This window comes from Nycticebus coucang, chromosome 6 (genome assembly GCF_027406575.1).
Source record: "Nycticebus coucang isolate mNycCou1 chromosome 6, mNycCou1.pri, whole genome shotgun sequence".
In the NCBI taxonomy this organism is placed as follows: domain Eukaryota; kingdom Metazoa; phylum Chordata; class Mammalia; order Primates; family Lorisidae; genus Nycticebus; species Nycticebus coucang.
Genome location: NC_069785.1, coordinates 116,383,040 through 116,396,076, shown reverse-complemented (window position 1 = coordinate 116,396,076; position 13,037 = coordinate 116,383,040). Strand labels below are relative to the sequence as shown.

Genomic DNA, 13,037 nt, shown 5'->3' with positions numbered 1-13,037 from the left:
TTTATTAGACCGGAGAAGAACAGAACCAACTTACAGGAGAAATTGAAAATCCTTGGACTGGATGATTGTATTAAGCTGTTCTCCACACTCTGGCCTGGCACCTGAGAACTAGCGAGCCTGGGCCACACGGGCTTCTCCACCAAAGCTGTTTGGCAGCTCCTAGCAGACCTTCTTGTTCAGACCCTTGTGCTGAAAAAGAACACAGTCTAGTTGCCAATCTACATGTCTGTTTCACCTCCAGCAAGACTAAGCTTCTGTAAAGTACTTTACAAGACTAGGACCCTGTCCTGGAGCTATCTCAGGAAAAAGGCGACCATCTGAGGAACTGTGACTTAATTTTTATTTATATATGATGCCTCTAATTTTCATTTTTTTCTTTTACAACCACTTGTAACCATATGGCAGTTATGTGTTTGTGTGTTTTGAGTTTTAGCATGCTATTTCATGAATTCTAGACTCCTTTGTATAAAGTATCAACAGACCAAGCTATAACTGTATAGAACATATTTGGAACACATTAATTCTATCCATTGGTAGATTTGGATGACATCATATTTTTAAGAAATATATTCTGAGGCCATTGCTGAGGAAATTATTATTAGTATTTCCCTTAAAAAAAATCCTAGTAAAAAGGACTAGTGTACTACATGTATTGATAGCACCTATTTTTGAGTTCTGTCTAAAGCACACGCTGCATGGGATATTTCTAGTCAAACAGGCAATGATAATGACCTAATTAAAATGTACCAAATATATACTATTACTTTACCTGAACATGCAGTATTTCAGTTTACAAGGCACTTTCATAGCATCTCATTTGATCCTCACAGGCACAATGTGTGGAGGACGAGGCAGTGACTTTATCTCCATTTCACAGATAAGAAAACTGAGGCTCATTAGGGAGGTAGAGTGACTTCCTCCCCAGCCAGTAAGTGGTAGAGCTGACCCGAGAAGCTAGGTTATCTAACTTCTCCACTAGTACTCGTCTATGACAATACTGCTTGAAAGGATGATGAGGTTGACCAGAGGCCTGTTTGGTATTGTAACCCTTGAGTTTTTGGAGCCTCCAGTCTGCTGTGTGTTAGACCAGCACAGAAGTGCTGGGTGACACATCCTGGCCTGTGGTAGGAAAGTAGAGCTTATATTTGGAAGTCATGTTCCTTTGCAGCCACACAGGATCCAGATATCAGCACTACACTTAAATCCATCTGGTGGTCACGTTAGAGGTGCCTTATTTCCTAAGAGTAATTGTTTCTAATGTCTGCAAATGGAATGATTCTATTTTTGAGAATTCCCATCTTTTATTTTTCGACAGAAGGACTTTAATAGGAACCAGTCCCAAGAGAGGAGAAAAGAGGCTCTAACAGAAGAAATGAGTAGGCACCATGTGAAAAGTTCCTCTTTGAGATCCCCTCTAACATCTGAGACAAAGTTGAAGCACTGGAGAGGTAATAGGTCTAGACCAGAAGTGTTCAACCTTTCTTTTTTTTTTTCCTTGCTAAACATTGGAAGAATAAGAGTTATCTCAGGCCACACATTAAATACAAAAACACTAATGAAAGCTGATTAGCAGAAAAAGTCTGTGCATGCTTTTCATGGTATCTGACACCACAGATAAGCAAAAAAGTCCCCACAAAATCAGCATGCAGCCTGGGGGCCGCAGGCTGGACACCCTTAGTCTAGACCAGTGGTTCTCAACCTTCCTAATGCCGCGACCCTTTAATACAGTTACTCATGTTGTGGTGACCCCCAACCATAAAATTATTTTTGTTGCTACTTCATAACTGTAATTTTACTACTGTTATGAATCATAATGTAAATATCTGATATGCAGGATGGTCTTGGGCGACCCCTGTAAAAGGGTCGTTCAACCCCCAAAGGGGTCACGACCCACAGGTTGAGAACCGCTGGTCTAGACAGTATAGAAAGATAACTGGAGAGTGACTGAAGATAGACTGAGGTGCCACTTGCTTTAAAGCTCTCTAGCAGCTGGGCGCAGTGTCTGATGCCTATAATTCTGGTGATTTGGGAGGCTGAGGCTGGAGGATTGCTTGAGGTCAGGTGTTTGAGACTAGCCTGGACAACATGGTAAATCCCCATCAGATTAGCAGGCATAGTGTCTTGTGCCTATTGTTCCAGTTACTTGAGAGGCAGAACCCAGAGGATTGCCTGAGGCCAGAGTTTAAGGCTGCAGTGAACTGTGATCTTTCATTACACTCCAGCCTAGGTGACCGAGCAAGATTAGCACATTGGATCTAGATACAAGGTGGAGAATTATAAGTGAAACATCTTGCCTTACTTATAGCAAGTGACTGTCCTTCATGGGAGCTGGGGCCTCTACTTTTTGTAGGGGTAGATAAAGGAGTCCAGTAATGGAGGTCCACGACAAGTGGCTTTTTTCTAATCAAAGCAGTACAAAGTAGATCTGTTTTGTCATCTTTCTTGTTTAAAAAAAATAGGGTTTTGAGCAAGAATTTAATTATAATATAGCACAAAAAAGGACCAGAACTTATATAGGGATTCCTTAGAAATATCAATTCCTATTCCTCTTAAAACCTGATTTTGGTTCTCTTTGTTCTATGTATCTTGTTAGTGAGAGCACAAAAAAATAAATCGCAGAACACTGTGCCACATGTTGTAGGTAAGGGACTGAGAAATGAATAGGTTTTTTTTTTGTTTTTTTTTGTAGAGACAGAGTCTCACTTTATCGCCCTCAGTAGAGTGCTGTGGTGTCACAGCTCACAGCAACCTCTAGTTCCTGGGCTTAGGAGATTCTCCTGCCTCAGCCTCCCAAGTAGCTGGGACTACAGGCGCCCGCCATAATGCCCGGCTATTTTTTTGTTGCAGTTCAGCTGAGGCTGGGTTTGAACCCTCAGTATATGGGGCCAGTGCCCTACTCACTGAGCCACAGGCGCTGCACATCTGTGAATAAGTTTTTGTGAAGGTATTTTCATGTGATATTTTATAAACACATTAAAGAATTCCCATCTCTTAGCAATACAGGGAGGTTAGCTTTGCCTGGCAAAGGAGTTTCAAAATCCCTGTTCAGAGTGGCGCTTCCCCCCCCCAGCATGAGCTGTCTGCTGTGTTTGCTGCATCCAGTGTCAGGTATCCATAGATTGTTGGGTATCAAGGAACTAGGAGCTTCAGATTATTCCTAAGAGCTTTTGATGATGGGCTGAGTGAGAGAGTACATGCACTTGGCAAATCCGAGGATCTCTGATCTCTAACTCTAAAGCAGTTTTATCTGAACCCCAAATATGACACCGAGTACCATTACTGAACCAGTCGGGATGGTAGGTATCCATTATCAAAATTTACCTCTTACCTGGGAGGTGCCATCTGATAAGAAAGAAGACAGGTCATTTTAATCTCTTGGGATGATCACAGAAAATTGCAGCCCATACTCTTAATTACAGAATTCAAGTTTAGAAACACTCTTTGTTTTAAATCATGATGGTTTTTGACCCCAGTCATGTATTTGGGTCATATTTCAGTGTTTGGAATTCCAGGAAAGAACCTTAAAAACTGTAATTCTACAGCGTGAGACCTGGGGTGACCATTTGGGCAAAGCCCCAACAGCAGTCTTGTACTGTGTATTGCATTTCCTGGGATTTACTGAAGTAAGAATTCACTGTGGTTATGTAGTCTCCTGGCCAGTGTCAGACAGCTCTGCTTTTAATTTGCCTAATTTTATTTTCTCTAAAGAGGGAAAAGAGGCCCAATTTAATCTGTGCCTCCACAAGCATATTAAAACTCATGTGTTAATTCATTCTTAAGCTTCTACATGAAGTGTCTCTGGTAAATGGATAAATGCACGTGTTCCCAGCTTTAATATTTTTTGCAACAGAAAGATCAGAGTTCCGTGTGGCATTGTTGGATTTCACACAGTCCATAAATCTGAATATTGCCTTTAATTTTCAAATCTATATAACCATGTGATTCATGCTGCAAATGAAATCAGGAAACAGCATAGTGTTGAAGCAGGAGTATTCTCCAATTCACTTGTCTTCCTGATCCTTGTACTTTATTTCATGTGTCAGTGTTTACAGAGCACATTGTATTTTCTGTGAAGAAAAAAGTGAAATAAATCATGGCAGTTTGATTTTCCTTTTCTTAATGTGACATTTTTCTCTCTTGTTTTTAAATCTTTGTTGGTAATTGGAAACTGAAGGAACTCCACTTCATCTGTCTTACCCCTGGCCCTACCGCTCCGAGTATAGTCCTGCCTTCTGTACGTGAAATAACCCAAATGTTTATCCTGAGAACTTGAGGAAGAAGACTTTGGGGAAGCCAGTGTGGGTTAGTTTTATTTTACCTATGGAATTACTCAACATTTTTTTTTTTTTTTCGGCCAGGGCTAGGTTTGAACCTGCTACCTCCAGCGTATGGGACCGGCGCCCTACTCCTTGAGCCACAGGCGCCACCCGGAATTACTCAACATTTAAACATTGTGCCTGAAAGAAATTAAGTTACTGGATCCTTGTAAAGTTTTTGGTTTGAGAATCTCTGGGCCGTGAGAGTCTAAGGTTCATAGAAGGCTCATCCAGGTGTACCTAATATCTGGGCAATTTCTGCCCTTGTTGGAGTTGTCAAAAGGAACGAAGCTTTTTAATTTTTGATTTGATTTTATATTTTTAGGGGCAGGTGTTCATCATATTGCCCAGGCTGGTCTGGAACTCCTGGGCTCAAACGATCCTTCTGCTTCAGCCTCCCAAATAGCTGAGACTACAGGTGTGCATCACTGCACCCAGCTGGAATAAAACTGTTTTTGTAAATGAATTCCTAATATCATTGCTATACTTTGCACTTTATACCCAATAATTTCTAATAGCCACTTGAAATGGATCTTCTTTCCATAAGACCCAAAATTCTCTTGAAACTTGGTTTGATTTATTTCTCTTAAGTTGTTTTAGGGAAGGGTGATTTTATTAACATAATTCCAGGAGGGAGAAGTCCACAGCCTTAATTCCCCCTCCCCCCCCCCCCCCCCCCCCCGTCTAGGATGTTATCCTTTTCTCTGTTTATTTGCTACTTTTAAGCTTTTAGGACTGCCTTACTCCTCTAAGGAGACTCCCGAGATTACTTCCTTTTCTGAACTCTCTTGGGTACCATCTTAATTAATGGCCTAAAACCTGAACATTCAAACCTTGTAAACCTGTCTCCCAAGAATACTGTTGGCATGGGAGAGGCAAAGACCATGTCACACTCCAGGGCGGCGCCTGTAGCTCAAGGAGTAGGGCGTCGGTCCCATATGCCAGAGGTGGTGGGTACAAACCTAGCCCGGGCCAAAAAACAAAACAAACAAAAAAAAAACATGTCACACTCCAGTATGTTCCCAGCGTTCAACATGGTCCCCTGGACATTTTGATACTGTACATCTTTATGGACGATGAAGAAAGAAAGGTAAAAAGAAACCTGGAACTAAGGTTTCTGATGTCTGACAATTAAGTTTGCAAACTCATCCTAGAAAAAGGGTTACATATGTCATTGCTGAATATCATTATATCATTACTCTCACTTTGCAAGTCCTCCCCTTGGGAAGCTGTGCACCAACACCAGCACCTACTGCTCTCTTCAAAGCAATTTTGGAACTCTTTCTTTGGAATGACCATCAAAGCTGTTGTCGTATTACCCTGGATGTCCTGAATGTCATCAAAATGTCTTCCTTTCAATATTTCCTTTATCTTCAGGTAAAGAAAAAAGTCCCTGGTGCCAGATCAGGTGAGTAGGGAGGGCATTCCAATACACTCATTTGTCTACTGGCTTAAAAACTCTCTCGTAGGCTCGGCACCCATAGCACAGTAGTTTCAGTACGCCACATACACTGAGGTTGGCCCCGAACCTGGGCTGGACCAGCTGACCAACAATGACAACTGTAGCAAAAATAGCCTGATGTTGTGGCGGGTGCATGTGGTCCCAGCTGCTTGGGAGGCAAAGGCAGGAGAATCGCTTGAGCCCAGGAGTTTGGGGTTGCTGTGAGCTGTGACACCGTGGCACTCTACTCAGGGCAACGTATTGAGACTGTCTCAAATAAAACAAAACAAAACTCTCTCACAGACAGTGCTGTGTGAACTGGGGCATTGTTGTGATGTAAGAGCCAAGTTGTTGGCAAAAAGTTCATGTCATTTTCATCTAAATTTTTCATGCAGGCTTTTTAGTATTTTCATATAGTAAACTTGGTTAACTGTTTCTCCAGTTTATACAAATTCATAACGAATAACCCTTCTGATATCAAAAAATTTAGCAACATTGTTTTGACTCTTGATTTGGACTGACAAACTATTGTGGTCCTGAAGGATTGACTGACTTCTGTTGTGCACTTTGATGCATTGTTTCAGTATCATATTGATATACCCATGTTTGATCATGATTGGTAACAAGGCCCAAAACATGATCTTCCCTCTTCAAAAGGTCTTGGTAAACTTCTCCTCTTTGTTGATGAGCTCCTTTGGGACTATTTTTGCACACAGGTTTCTCATGCCACAACTTTCAGTTAAGATTTTTCTATTTCTGGGCGGCACCTGTGGCTCAGTGAGTAGGGCACCGGCTCCATATACCGAGGGTGGCAGTTTCGAACCCAGCCCCGGCCAAACTGCAACAAAAAGACATCCAGGCATTGTGCTGGGCACCTGTCGTCCCAGGTACTTGGGAGACTGACATAAGAGAATCGCTTAAGCCCAAGAGCTGGAGGTTGCTATGAGCTGTGACTCTACAGCACTCTACCAAGTGCAATGGAATGAGACTCTATCTCTAAAAAAAACAAAAAAGATTTTTCTGACTATTTCTGCTGCTGTTTACTTGGTCTGCTATGCATGTATGTTTCTCCCAGTCAGCCGACGATTTTAATGTACAGGTCAATGAATTTTTGCAATGTTTTCATCAGTTCTGCTATTACCGGCCACCCTGACCTTTCTTTATCAGTGACACATTCTCTCCTCTTGTAAAAATGTTTAATCCATTTGTATGCCACCATTTTCTTCTTGGCCTTATCCCCATAAACTTGGGCTAACTATCCCTGATTTCACTTCCACTCTTGCCAAGTTTAACAAGAAATTTAATGTTTGTTCATTGCTCTAATTCAAGCTCCAACATTCTTACAACAGCACACAAAAACTTGTGACACTTCATGAACACCATCGGCAAGACACTGCTACCAGGTTGGAATGAACACAGCTGTGACCCCACGGTTCTGAGATCTCACCATGCTGTTTGTACAGTGCTGCCAATTATAAGCTCCTGATGGCAAGATACTGAGCTTAATTGTCAGGCCTCATATACAGCTATTGCTCTCAAACTGGCTCAGAGTTTTAGACCACAGAAAATACAGCACATCCTAAGTCCTGCAGTACCCAAAGAGCAATTGGAAAGATAGGAATGTGGCTATTTTAGCAAGTCTCCTGAAGTACAGGGGCTTCCACGCAAAAGCAGATTCCTCCAGTAACTTCTAAAAAGAGAGATAGCATACTCTATTGAAAATATTTATCATGACTTGATTTTGGAGAGTCACACATGAGTTTGGGAAAACCTGTCCTTCCAGGTGTGAGGAGGTGCTTGGGTCCTACCAGCTGCATGCCTTGCTGGGAAGAGGCAGTCCGACTGCAAGATGTCCTTGTAGTGATATGCTCAGATTGAATAATATTAAGTAGCAAGTGATATTTTAGAACGGAAAGTTGTTTTTACTCCATTCAGCTGTGGAGTTCAGCATATACCTGATGTCTAAACAAATTATAATCAACAAATCTGATCAATGAAATCAGGAAACTAGAATTGTAATGACAGGACAGACTAGGAATTTCCTATCGTGGCTTCCTAGAATGAATAGTCTGTGTTAAAATTAACAATTGAGTTTATATAGGCTCAGCGCCTGTAGCTCAGTACTGAGGCCACTGGCCACATGTACCGGGGCTGGTGGGTTTGAAACTGGCCAGGGCCTGCTAAACAGCAATGACAACAATAATAAAAAAATAGCTGGGCACTGTGGCGGGCACCTGTAGTCCCAGCTACTTGGGAGACTGAGGCAAGAGAATGTCTTAAACCCAAGAGTTTGAGATTGGTGTGGGCTTTGATGCCACAGCACTCTACCAAGGGTGACATAGTGAGACTGTCTCAAAAAACGATTGTGTTTAAATAACGTTTTACTTGAGTGTGAGCTTTCTTTTTCTTTTTAAGTGATTCTTCAGGTATCTTCATAAAATTCTTCCAGGTGAGGGCAGCGCTGTAGCTCAAAGGAGTAGGGCGCTAGCCCCATATGCCAGAGGTGGTGGGTTCAAACCCAGCCCTGGCCAAAAACTGCAAAAAAAAAAAAAAAAAAAAAAAATCTTCCAGGTGGTAGCAGAGCTTTTGTTTGGTTTTGGTTTTGCCTCTAGTTCGTGATCTTGTTCTGTCATTACATGCCTAGAGTTAAAAGTATAAACCAGGTGACCTTTTAGGGGTCCTAACAGTCAAAAGATTGTGTGATTTAAGACAAACTTATTCTGAGAAGGGCTTTTTTAAAGACCTACAACCATGGATTCCAGGACATTGCCTGCCTTTGTAAGGGTTCTCTTTGGCCTTCATTTGAAGGCAGAAGCAGTGTTTGGTAATTGGTGCCTTTAGCCTTTGATTAGGCATTTTAAATCACAAATCCCAGGACAGCAAATGAGAAGGGTGTGCTGCTAGCTGCTTCAGCAGCACTGTACTAAATGCTTAACATAAAGCAGCAGTTGTTAGGTGCAGTCACTTGGAGACCTTTAAACAATTGCCACTACCCGGTTAACCCCTCAGGAATTCTGAGTTAGTAGCCCAGGATAGGCCCAGGAACACTATTTTTAAAAAACTCTCCAGGTGATTTATCTGTTACATAGCTAAACTGCTCTTAATAAAGACTGAGAGGTAAACAGCCACACCAAAGATCAAAGATAATTGAGCAGGAAAAAATGTTTCTTGTCCTTTTTTAATTATGACCCCTGGTTGTCCAGGCTTTCATCCAGGCCTCTTTCTCTCTGCTTACTTGGGCCTATCAACTCTTCCTTGCCCTATCCTCCATTCCCTCTGGGCCTGGCTTTCCGGGAAACGATTAACTAATATGGTGCTGAAGTACACTAATGGATGTTAATAATTTACTGTAGTTCTCCTCCCATTGATCTTCTCATCTCAGTAAACTGAGTAATAACACATATGGGAAACAAAAATGACTATAATTTTGACAATTTCAGACCTAGTCAGTGCCATTTTATTGATGTATTTATTAGGTGGGCGGACAGAGTTTGAGCAGGTAGATCCAAACTTCAGGAAGAGCCAGGTCTTTAAATTCAATCCTAATAATTGGTACTGCTTGGACTTCTCAGATAAGGGCTTATGTCTGTGTTGAGTAGAACATTGGATAAAAAGTTATGTGTAGGTATTAAGCCCTCCTGCTGCAGGACATACTGGGGGAGCCTGCTTTATATAGTTTTTTTTTTGAGGCAGACTCTCATTTTGTTGCCCTGGGTAGAGTGCTATAGCATCACAGTTCACAAAAATCTCAAACTCTTGCGCTCAAGCAATTCTCTTGCCTCCACCTCCCAAGTAGTTGGGACTACAGGCACCTGCCACAATGCCCAGCTATTTTTAGAGACAGGGTCTTGTTCTTGTTCAGACTGGTCTCTAACCTGTGAGCTCCGGCAATCCACCCGCCTCCGCCTCACAGAGTGCTTGGATTATAGACGCGTGCCACCATGCCTGGCCCTTTGTGTAGTTGGATTTTTTTGTTTGTTTTTTTGCAGTTCTGGCTAGGGCCAGGCTTAAATCCGCCACCTCCAGTATATGGGGCCGGTGCCCTACTCCTTGAACCACAGGCGCCGCCCTCTTTATGTACCTTTTAAATATACTTGACTGTTCGAGATAAGCAAATTAAAGACCCTATTTTACCTTTGTTATTTTACCCCCGTCTCTCTCTCTGGAGAGAGAGCCTCTCCAGAGCTGCTTTCACAACCTCAGACATAAGAGCAAAGGTTAATCTCATTTTGAGAGAAATAACCTGAAATATGTTCATTCTACCAACAGGAAGACACCACGTCCTGTCCAGGAGTTGGTCTCTCCTCTTTCTTATCTCCCTGTTAACAATATGACTCTAAGTTCCCCTGGTATTTCCTATAATGTGTTCACATTTTTCCTTGCCAGTAAAGTATTTGCGAGGATATGTAGAAAATGAGACTTATTTTTTTAGCTTTAAATTTCTAAAAGAATATGCCGAAGATTTTTTTTTTTCTTTTTTTGAGACAGAGCCTCAAGCTGTCGCCCTGGATAGAGTGCTGTGGCATCACAGCTCACAGCAACCTCCAACTCCTGGGCTCAAGCGATTGTCCTGCCTCCACCTCCCAAGTAGCTGGGACTGCAGGTGCCCACCACAGCGCCCGGCTATTTTTTGGTTGCAGCCATCATTGTTGTTTAGTGGATGGGGCTGGATTCGAACCCACCAGCTCAGGTGTATGTGGCTGGCGCCTTGGCCACTTGAGCCACAAGTACTGAGCCCAAAGTCTTTTTTTTTTTAACTCAGCCCTTCCCTTGGGTATTTTTCTGTATTTGTTTTTCTGTAGTTCTTCCAGTCTGTGATGACTAGGAATAGTCTAAAAAATAGCACCAAAGTTTAAGTATGTTGCCATGGTTTTTGTTTTTTCTTTTACTCCAAGTATCCCTGTCTCTGACAAACTAAGACCAGCTCATCTGCCATGCCCTGACAGAGGCTTCCTCACGCCCAGCAGAGGGCACTCTCTCACTAAAAAACGTCAAAGCTCTGGCTCCTCCAGCAACTTAGTTTGCTTATTTGTTGTGTTCTGGTGTAATTCCTGTGTACATTGAAATATCGTAGTCACATTTCTTGTATGTATCCCTACATTGCGCTCTTCTATTGCTATAATTGCAAAAATTTCCTGGGAAAAACTATGCCCATAACTTACCAGGGCATGAATTGTCCATCCCAGTAGTGAGCCCATGATTGGTAGACGATTCACAAGTCAGCTCTTCTCGGTTGATTTCCAGTTCCACTTGGCATGACCTTGATTGTATTGGTAGCTAATAAAAGATATATATGTGTGGGTGGGAGAAAGCAGCTACTCTTAGGGGCCCTTACCAGCTGTTTATCCATTTTCAAGAGCCAAATGCCTGTATGTCCAAACCGTATCACATGCACAGTTCTGACTTCATCTCTGGTAACTGACTGATACTGTCACAGGAAACCTCCACCAAATATGAATGTCCCGGGGTCTCTCCTTCAAATGCTAACAGAAACCCTTATTCACCAGCACAGAAGTCCAAGGGACAGTAATAGCACTTAGCAGGGCCTGAGCCCTGGAAGTAAAAGGCCTTAGAATGCCTTTGATTGTCCATGGAGTAAAAGCAAACATTTACAGAAGGAAGTAGAATTAGTATTTTAAAAGTGTTAGATAACCATCTAGGCAGATTTGGGCCTTAAAGGAACAGATGAGGTCAGCTCTGCCAGTTACATTTCAAAGGGGATTCCTTTCTTTCAATCTCCTGATACCCTCCTTGAGCTCAGTTTTAGAAACACGTGAGGACTGTATGGATTTTACATTAATGCCTTTTTTTTATACAACAGATTTGTGTTATAAATAAATAACATGAATAACAGCTAATGATTATTAAGAATTTATTACATGTCAATAATGTTTTATACTTGATCTTAGTGAAAAGGCTGAGAAATGATAAGGAATGTTTTCAGTTGCTTTTTTCTCAGTCCTCACAACAACATTATGAGATCGGTAACTATTACTAGCCTCTTTATAAATGGGGAAACTGAGGCTTGGAGATATTATTAAGTGTCTTGCCCGAGATCATCTAGGTATAAAGTTGTAGATCTGGGATTCAAACCCAAGCAGTGACTTCAGAGCCTCTTTTTTGGCCTGTTTAAAGTTCACAGTCATTGACCCTTTTTTTGATATTATGTTGGGGAATTTAGAAGGATTGTATCAGCTGAGATGAGAACAGATCTAGTCAAAGATGTTTTACTTTTTTTTTTGTATCACCTTCTTAATCTTCTGGTTACCACACCCTGGAGGTGGTCCAAGTGGTACAGAGTGTGCAGATGGTACCTTTGGTCTTTGTAGGGGCTTTTTGTGAACACCCTGGGCCCCAGCTAATTGTAATCACATAGCTAAATCAGTCAGGGAGCTGATTTCCTGAAGTCCTAGAAGGTGGTGGAAATTCCGGTTTCTGATTACACTCCTAGCTGGATTTCTGCCAAATGTGCGTGCCGTGTACATGGGGGCTTGGCATGGATCCTTTCTTACTCCTGTGACTGTTCTCCCAACAGTTATGCTGGGCAGGTCAGATAAGGAAGTAGGAAATACCATCTTTGAGAGAGACCACAGGCAAAAGCTTTCAGCGCAGCAGGAATATTTTAAGTAAGGCTTGCTTTTGCTAAATCAAGCCTCTGTCTAGCTGGATCCTGGGGGCAGTGTAGTAGCTGCTACTTATAATGGCTCGGTCTAGTACAGACACGGTGATTAAGAGGCTTTCAAAAATAAGAAAGAGGAAGGACATCTGGACTCCATGGACCCTGTGGACATAGCAAGGCTAGACAGAGAATAGTTGGGCACATCTATTATTCACATCCAGGGATACCAGAGGAGGCAGAATACAGTTTGTTTCAATAGATAATGAAAATGGTTCAAAATTCAAAAAGCCTAAATGCAATGTGTTATCCTAGAGTGGGTCCTGCAACAGAAAAGGACATTAATGGAAAAATTTGAGTAAGATTTGGAGTTGAGTAAACAGTTTTTTAAAAGCACAAATGAATATACTGTACATGAAAAAAATCTGCTTTATATCTCTCTTCTCTGGGTATCCAGTTACCTTGCCAATTAACCAGTGTCATTGGTTAACTAATTAATGTTATTAGTTTTGAGTGTGCTTCTAGAGTTTTGTTTTGTTTTTGAGGCAGCGTCTTACTCTGTTGCCCTGGCTAGAGTACCATGGCGTCAGCCTAGCTCACGGCAACCTCATACTCCTGGGCTCAATGGATCCTCCTGCTTCGGCCTCCTGAGTAGCTAGGACTA

At 42.0% G+C, this 13,037-nt stretch overlaps 1 protein-coding gene across 3 annotated transcripts in view; it reads left to right on the top strand.

Moving 5' to 3' along the window:
• ALG9 (ALG9 alpha-1,2-mannosyltransferase) overlaps positions 1-4,680 on the top strand; it is a 113,519-nt gene extending 108,839 nt beyond the window's left edge. For 2 of the 3 annotated variants that reach the window (XM_053593680.1, XM_053593681.1), the window contains exon 16: positions 9-4,110. In XM_053593680.1, coding sequence (XP_053449655.1) covers positions 9-46 — 38 coding nt within the window. In that variant the 3' untranslated portion in view covers positions 47-4,110. Of the gene's footprint in view, positions 1-8; positions 4,111-4,358 lie in introns of those variants that run through there. The other variant, XR_008380603.1, reaches the window with a different exon arrangement.
• Positions 4,681-13,037: the final 8,357 nt, after the last annotated feature.